The sequence below is a fragment of the Piliocolobus tephrosceles genome, chromosome 13 (assembly GCF_002776525.5).
Source record: "Piliocolobus tephrosceles isolate RC106 chromosome 13, ASM277652v3, whole genome shotgun sequence".
NCBI lineage: Eukaryota > Metazoa > Chordata > Mammalia > Primates > Cercopithecidae > Piliocolobus > Piliocolobus tephrosceles.
Window position 1 is genome coordinate 1,669,623 of NC_045446.1, and position 8,242 is coordinate 1,677,864.

At 62.1% G+C, this 8,242-nt stretch overlaps 1 protein-coding gene across 4 annotated transcripts in view; it reads left to right on the forward strand.

Annotated features, from left to right (window-relative positions):
• The first annotated feature begins 1,969 nt into the window (after window positions 1–1,969).
• TNNT3 (troponin T3, fast skeletal type) overlaps window positions 1,970–8,242 on the forward strand; it is an 18,655-nt gene continuing 12,382 nt past the window's right edge. For 2 of the 4 annotated variants that reach the window (XM_023183532.1, XM_023183531.1), the window contains exons 1-5: window positions 5,122–5,151; window positions 5,306–5,319; window positions 5,815–5,832; window positions 7,355–7,372; window positions 7,528–7,548. In XM_023183532.1, coding sequence (XP_023039300.1) covers window positions 5,135–5,151; window positions 5,306–5,319; window positions 5,815–5,832; window positions 7,355–7,372; window positions 7,528–7,548 — 88 coding nt within the window. In that variant the 5' untranslated portion in view covers window positions 5,122–5,134. Of the gene's footprint in view, window positions 2,030–3,612; window positions 3,873–5,116; window positions 5,152–5,305; window positions 5,320–5,814; window positions 5,833–7,308; window positions 7,373–7,527; window positions 7,549–8,242 lie in introns of those variants that run through there. The other 2 variants (XM_023183533.2, XM_031933883.1) reach the window with 2 other exon arrangements.

Here is an 8,242-nt window from a genome sequence, read left to right on the forward strand (position 1 = left end):
AAATAAAACCTGCCCTGTGCTTCTGACCTCAGCCGGCTGGGCGGAGAGCGCCTGCCAAAACCTGAGGAGCTGGGCGGGCAGCACCCTCCCCTGCTGGCCACCCGGGGCCAGTGCAGGGCCATGGCACGCTACCTTCAGATGCTCCCCTCAGGACCCCTGGCCTGGGCGAGGACTTGGGTGAGCACAGGCTTCCCAGGCCTGCAGACTGAGCCATGTGTAACCACAATGGTGGGCTCAGGGCTCCATTAGGGGAGCTGGCAGAGCCAGCCTGGAAAAGGAGGTTAGCCCCACCATGGGAGAGGACAGGGTGGGCCCGCCGACCTGCAGGAAGCCGCTCAGGTGCCTCTGAGGGAGCAGCTCTGCAGATGTCCCCAGTGGGCAAAAAGCTGGCCATGGATGTCCAGGGGCCAGGGTTGTACATGGCCCCCGAAGCCTTGCCCATCGCAGACATGGACGGGGAGGGGAAGGTGTGGAGCGCAGAGGAAGCCACAGACCCAAAGCAGGAGGACAGGGACGTTCCCAGCAACTCCAGCTTCAAGAGCCTTCCCAGTGCCGGGCACTCAGGGGGAGGCAGGCAGGGGACGGGCCCTGTCCTTTGAAATGGCAGCCTGGAGCCAGCCCACCTTGTCGTGTGACCTTAGGCACAGGCTGCCTGTCCCTGGGCTCTGCGGCCTCACTCTTCCATGGAGGGGTGAAATGAGGTGTCAACCGCAGCCTTTCAGAAGGCCCCCGGCCTGGCCCCCGGCACTGTGAGCCCCTGCGCGTTGACCTGATGTCCCTGACTCTGAGCCTGGGGAGGACGGAGACCTCGTCTGTGCCTCTCGGGACTCACCCCTGTCCTGGGCGCTGGCCAAGAAGGAACCAACCTGTGCCTAAACCGGAGAGTTCCACAGATACCGCCGCCCACGCTCAGCCTGTGGGGTCTGAGGGGAGTAAGGGGGCGGGTCAGGGTGCCAGACTGCTCTCCCCTACCTGTTGCCTCAGTTTCCCTGATCCAAGAGGCAGGGCCATCCAAGCTGGTGGCCTCACTGGCCAGCATAAGGGTCATCAGAGGCCAGGAAGGGTGGCTGCTAGTCGGACGGTGCCACCTGGAGTCCCGAGGAAAGAAAACCAGTCTCCACATGCCACCATGAGCCTGTGGGAGATGCCGGGTAACAGCCACTGCGAGTGCCCAGGGTCCCGGGGCCCTGGGGCGAGAGAGGGCCTAGAGGGGGGACCCAGACCCTCACCCAGCAAACTCCAGATGTGGCTCCCTCCGATGGCACCAGCCCCAGGCGAAGTATGGCAGACTCGGACTGCAGCCAGCCTGGCCATGTCCCTCGCCCGCTTATTGTGTGGGCCCCAGTGGCGTCCACCTGGGGAAGCACAGCTGAGTTCTGAGGGGGTCTCAGATGGGATGGGGGCCTGGCCTCAGTTTCATGGGGGGTCTCCCAGGCCTCAGGCTGCTTCCTCCCCTAGAAGAGACAGCAAAGGGCCTGGGGCATTGGGCTGGGTAGCGGGACGGAACCCTGGCTGTGCAGACCCTCTTCCTGGACAAAGGTTTGCTCCCACAGAACATCCCAGAAAGAAGGGGCAGGGGGATGGGAAACTTGGCAGCCCAGCTCTGGTGACCCCCACACCAGTTTGGCCCAAAGAGAGCCTCGGCTTTGTGCCCCAGGGCCACCCAACACCTTCCTCCTCCCTTCCTTGGCCCATCCAGAATGTACCCGCTGCTGGAAGTAAAAATAGCAGCTGACACCTCCTGGAGGCGGAGGGAGGACCTTGCCTCCTTCTCCAAGCACGTCCTCTGCATCCTGGCCTCCTTCATCCTCCTCCTCTGGCTATTCCTATACTTGGTAAGGGGCCTGCACGGGCACAGCCCCCCCACCCCCCCGCTGACTCCACACACACCCCGGCCACCCAGCCACTGGCCAATGGGCTGCTGGGAAGATCAAATGTCACTATAACACGAGGCTGTGAGCCGGGCGCCAGTGCCTGCAGCCGGTCCTGTCCACAGGGAGCTCCAGCCCTTCTCACACTCAACCCGCAGGTGGGTATGGGCAGGAACGGCCACCCAGGGCTGGGGCCGATGGGGCCTCCTGCGTGCGGGTGGACAGCCCCTTGTTCCAGGGACCCTCTGGGGTCCTGGGCACCAAGGTCCCAGGCCCGTGTGGTGCCGAGCATCTCAACTTGAAGCATCGTGGCTCCGAGCCCCCAGGTGGCTGCTCCAGGGTCCAGAGAGCGTGGGATGTGGACCCAGCGGTGTGATGGTCTCTGCACCGGGAGGATGCAGAAGAAGACAGAGCGTGGGAGGCCGGGAGGGGAGAAGTCGGGGCTTAGGGACGCCCAGTGCTAGGGAGTGGCCTGAAAGCAGGAGGCAGAGAGGCGCGGGGTGTGAGTGGCAGGGAAGAGGCCATGCAGGGGCGCTGCCAGGGCTTAGGTTGCCGGCTTGCAGCCGCCATGCAGACATTTGCCCGGGCCCGTCCTGGCCTTGCCATGTTGCCCTCGCACCTGGGCCTCCAACACCGCCATTTTGTAGAGACGAAAACAAGGACGGGAGGGCAAGGGCTCATGTATGGCCAGCCCAGGGTTGTGTCGGGGCAGGGGTATCTAAAGCCCTCACAGTCTTGGGGGCCAGTGTCTGGAGGTGCAGGACAGAAGTGAACAGGGGCTGGACTGGCGCAGGACGTGGCATGAATGAGGGGCTGGGCTTCATGGCGTCCCCCTGGCTGGAGGCTGGAGGAGCTGGTGCTCCTAAGAGCCCCCACCCACCCTCCCTGCCCTGGACACGGTCCCCTGGACTTGTGCCGTCTGATCAGGCCTTGGGCGCCCCTCCTGAAGTCCATGGCGAACATGGGGCAAGGCATAGGTTGGCTGGCTGGACAGCAGGTCTGGGGGCATGGTCAGGACCACAGCAAGCAAGGGGCAGTGGTTCCTGCCTCCCCACCCCACCCTGGCCCCGTCACCTCCAAAGGAGGGAAGGGTGACGTGTGTGCCTAAGGAACCTGACCACATAGGTTATTTTCGTGCAGCCCCTCTGAGGCAGGCACTAACTGGACACCTGCTTTGCTTCTCAGCTGTTGAAATGCTGTCCCTTGCCCCCAGCACATCCCTGCCACCAGCCCCCTCCCCAAAGAGGGGCGATGACACAGGCCATACTGGGGGGAACAGAACAGCCTTGTGTTGCTTCCAGGCGCTCAGCAGAAAACCAGATGCCTCAGTTTCCCCACTTGAAGAGTGGGCCTTTCCCACCTCACGTCGGTGGGCCTTGAGGTCACCCTGCCTGGGGGTGTCGGGGCACCCATGTGACTCTGGCTGGGGGGACAGGAGGGAAATATGAGGAGCTGGGGAGGGCCTGGGTGCCCGAGGGTGAGGGGGCCACTGCGGGCCAAGGAGGGCTGGGCTGTCACACCTGCCTCACCCACGTCTTGGGTTTCTGGGCAGAAATGTCTTGCCTATTTCTGGACACCTCAGCTGCCACTGGCTCCTTATAAATAACCCATTCCAGGCGAGGGCCACACCGCCCCCATCTTGCGGTAGTCGACAGGTGTCAGCCCGGCCAGGGTCAGGGGTGGGCACAGCAGGGTGGGGCCGGGCTCTGCTCCCTCCTTTCACTGACCCTGCTCCATACAGAGGGTGGCCCTAGAGGAGGCTGTGGGGTTTGGGACCTGAAGCAGCTAGGGGGACAGCACGAGGGGTCGGCGGTGGGCAGCCCAGGACTGGGTCACGCCGGGGGCCTGGACAACACTGGCTGGTGGGGTTGAGGACGGAGGAGAGCCTGGCCCAGCCGTGGCAGTTGCAAGAGGCTTAACTTGAGGGGCAGCAGAGTTCAGGAAGAGATTCTGGGATAGGAAAAAGCGGCCCCCGCTGCCTGGAAGACAGCTATCTGCTGGGTAATTTTGCATGGAGCTCAAGTTGCTCTGGGAAAATTAACATTCTTGACAAAGGGTTTGGAAAACGGTTTCCCACCTCAGCAAGGCAACGTGGATGCATTTTTAGCTGATGAACGTGTGTTTTTCTTATACAGCACTCCCAGGGGGGAGCATAACTATTGTCTTCGAGTGATCTGTACTGTGTTGTAATGAACTTTGTTTTCTAAAACCCCGGCCAACATGCTGGTGCAGCTGCTCAGAGCCTCCCCAGGCCTGGCCGCCCGGTGTGCGTGGTGGCCAGCTCACAGAGACGGTCCCCAGCATGCTGGCCTGGAGCCACCACCGCACATGGACAGGGCAGCCAGTCCCGGGCATGGAGCTTCCCTAGACAGGGGACAGATCCAGAGCACCCCCGGGGCTGGGGAAAGCGGCCACTGGGAGGGAAATGGGGGGGCTTCTCAGTGGGCTCCTGCAGTCCAAGTATGCCTTGCACAGAGCCCGGCTCGGGGGGTGCACGGGAAGCAGCCCAGTCCCAACCCCATGTGCTCTGGGGCTCAGCCTCAGTGTCTTCAGGAGACAGGGGTGACAAGACGGAACAGCTTCCCTGCTCTGTGATCTTGGAGGAGGGGTCCTCAGAGGGATGTGGTGGGCACACCAGGGACTCCGAGCACCCCATAGGAAAACAGGCACAGAAGGGAGCTTTTGGCTCAAGTAGGGAAGAGGGGTTCTCATGGGGAATGGTAGGCTGAGCAGATTACCCATCTTGGGGAGCCAGCCTCGGCCATCCAGGGGCTCACAGGGAGACCCCGCCTACACCCACTGGGCAGAGAATACCCAGAGACAGGTTTTAGCTTCATCAGCAGGACTTTTCCCGTGTCCAGAGCGGGCTGGACGGCACACGCCCTGCATTCTGGATGACCCTCCTCGGGGGACGCTGTGGAGAGGATGTCTGCCCTGGGTGGGGGTGGATGCCACGACCTTCCAACATCCCGTCCAACTCCAAGATTCCAAGCTCCAGGCTGGAGCCAAGGCAGGAAGAGGGGACAGAGTCCGGGGCGCCAAGGGCTGGGAGGGGCCAGGAGCCCTGGAGGAAGGGGGGGCCCAACGAGGTGGACTCGTCCAAGGCCAGAGCTGGCCCCCAAACCCTGCACGCAGTCTCCCCACAGCACTGCTCCAAGAGTCCATCCCCCACCCTACGCTCAGGCAGCTCCAAACTCTCTTTCCATCCTCTCTCTCTCTCTCTGTCTCTCAATCTCTCTCTGCAGAAACCACCCACCTTCACCATGTCTGACGAGGAAGTGTGAGTACCCAGCTGGTGGCTGCCCCCCGCCCGGCTCGGGACCCTGGTCCCTTGGCTTCTGCAGGCCTGGAGCACGCCCTAACTTGCACAAGTCCAAGCAGAGCCCAGCCTCACTACCTCTCTCTTTCTTTCTCTCTCTTTCCCTGTCCCACAGTGAACAGGTGGAGGGTAAGTATCACCCATTTTCCTTCTACTTCCTGCTCTAGAAGGAAGGGTCACACCTGGGCAGGGCTGGACTGTGCGCACCACGTGTCCCCTCAGCAGCCCTACATCGGCTGCATGCCAGGGGTGCCTTCTGAGTGACCCTCGGAAAACAGCTGTCCAACTGGGGCCTCGAGGCTCTTTTCCCTGACGGGTGGCCACACAGTCCTGAGGGGCCTGCAGGTCAGGCTCTGGGTCCTGTCTCTCTGCCTCTCTCATGCCCACTGTGGGACCTGGGCATCCAGGACCCCCGAGCCCACCAAAAGCCACCATCATCACCAGAGCCTCTGCCTTCCTCAGCACCTCCTCTGGGCCCGAGGACCCCCAATTCCACACCCTTGGCCGGGGGGAGTCACTGGCCTGTCTAGGGCCAGGACACACCGGCCCCTCCCCCTCCTCCTCCTCCCTTCACGGGCAGCCCCTTCTAACGTGGTTCCCCTCTTTTGTTCTGTCCCAATGCAGAGCAGTACGAAGAAGAAGGTAATTCCGGCAACCGCTGGAAGCCCCCCAGCCCCTCCTTAGAACTTAACCCCCTCCCCGTGTGGCACTCACAGAACCCCCTCCCCAGGCTGCTCCAGGCTGCCTTGAGCTTATCAATCAACCATCCCTCTCTCTCATCATTAGTCATTAACAATCACCATTCATCAATTAATGATGAATGAGGCCGTCACTTAATTAATGATGAATGAGCCAGTAAATCATCACTAACCCCTGTCTCTTTAATTGATTAATATGCACTCATGATCCTTCATTTATCCTTCATCCTCCGTGTGCCGTGGTGTGTGGGGTTCGCTGGGGCTGGTCATGAAGGCCTCACTCTCGTTAACACCGGGTGCCCCACCGTGCCCAGTGCCGCTGTCTCTCAGCCTCTCTATGTCTGCCCTCCCGGCATCTCAGAGTCTCTCCATCTCTCTCCAGTTCCTTTCCACATCTCTCTTGGCACCCTGGGCTCTCTGTGTGCCTGTTTATCTCTCAGCTTCTCTCTGTCTCTGTATCTTTTAGCCTCTTGGTCTCTGTCTCTCCCTGCCTCTCTCTCTCAGTCTCTGTCTCTCTTGGCCTCTCTGTCCCCACTTCTCCACCTCCATCTCCATCTGTGTCTCTCTGTGTCTCCATCCCTCCGTACCACCCCCCTACCCTGTGCTGTAACCCTGGGTGGAGCCTGGAGCCCCCTCCCTGTGCTGGCCAGGTGTGGTCTGTGGGCGTCTCCATCGTGCCCGGGCAGGCGTGGGCGGGCGTGGGCGCACCTGGGAACCGTGCGGGGCGGCAGTTCTCAGGCCGACGACGCTGCCCCGGAATCCCTGGCACCCGCTCAACTGGGAGCACGTTCACGAAACCTTAACAGACAGGGCTGTCCTGTGAGGAGTCCTAAGTGCTATGTTTTGAAAATATTTTGAAAACACTTGGCTACCTTAACAACATCAGCAGAACATTTCTTTTCCTCCCGAAAAGGTGGAAAGACTCATTTCTGCAAGGGAACTATGGCCCTGGGGAGCCATCTTTTCTCTTGGGGCAGCCACGTGGTAGGCTGGGAGGCCACGGAAGGGTCTTCGTGTGACATGTCTCCAAAGACCCCTCGATGCCAGCCTTGTTTCCGGGTGCACTCAGAGCCGGGGCTTCCCACAAGCCCTGTGGGTTTTGTCCCTGTCCTCACTTGCGTCACCTGCAAAGCAGGACTTAGCAAGGGCCTCTGTGCACAAATGCCACCAGGCATGGGAGTCCCCGGCCCCCGGGAGGGTAGGAGGGACCTCAGCACCCCTCTCAGGGGCCGGGCCCAGCCCAGCTGACAGTGACCAGCTCTGCTCGTGGGACTCCGTGCTCCCCAGGCTGGCCAGAGATGCAGGACTGACCCCCATCTTTCACCCCAGCCAAGGGAGCCCCAGGCCCTCTTCTCCCGGCCAGCCGGCCTCCTGTCCTTGCGGCCTGAGTACACTCTAATCACCGTCTCTGTTCCCTCTCTCCCCCAACTCCGCCTTCTTCTGCTCCTGGCTTCTCCGGCTCTCAGAGGAGGCCCAGGAGGAAGGTAAGTGGGGTCCAAGGCCCCAGCCCCCATGCCCACTCCCCAGCCTTCCTGCCCCACCCGACATTGACCTCCACCCTGCCTCTAAGGATTGCCGTGTGCCCCTGTCTAACCCTCTCCTCTCTCCCCTGCCACCTGCAACCCCTGGCTCTCCTCAGCCGCAGAAGTCCATGAGGAAGGTACGAGGACTTCTGGTCCCCATGTGGGGCCCGGGGCCTGGCTGGAGCCCACGTGGGGGTGGGGGAGAGGGTGGGGAAGCCACGAGGTACCAGCCAGCCAAGGGGCCTCCACATGTGGCCCTAATGTAACCCACTAACCACGGCCAATGCTTGACCAGAGAGGGCACGGGGTTTCGAGGGTGGGCCCCTTCCCCTCAGCCTCCCAGGCAGCAGGGCCAGCGACTCCCCAGGCAGGTACAGGCTGGGCTGCTGGTCGGCAGGGCATCCCCAAGCATGGGGCAGAGGGGACACATAGGCCCACCCTAGTCCTCCACCCCAGGGTGAGCAGCTGAGAGCCCGTGGTGGTGTTGAGCCCTGGGCCTGGCCAGGACCCCCCCGCCACATCTTGGGACACCACAGAGTGAGGGGAGAGAAAGCAGCTGGGGGCAGAACCCTGCAGCCTGGCACAGTCAGCTCCCTCGTGCGCGTGCCCTTGCCAGCCCCCCAGGCCTGCTGAGACCCTTGAGGTGCACCCAGGCTGGGGGCAGATGGGAGGGCTGGGGTTCCATGCCCAGATCAGCAGGCAGAGCCATCATCAGTGCCCAGGGCTGCCAGCACCCTAGGAGGGAGGAAAGAATGCCATCCGGGAAGGAAAGAGTGGGCCTCCAGCTGTTGGGATGGCAGGAAGTGGGGGTCCTGGGCATGACAGGAAGTG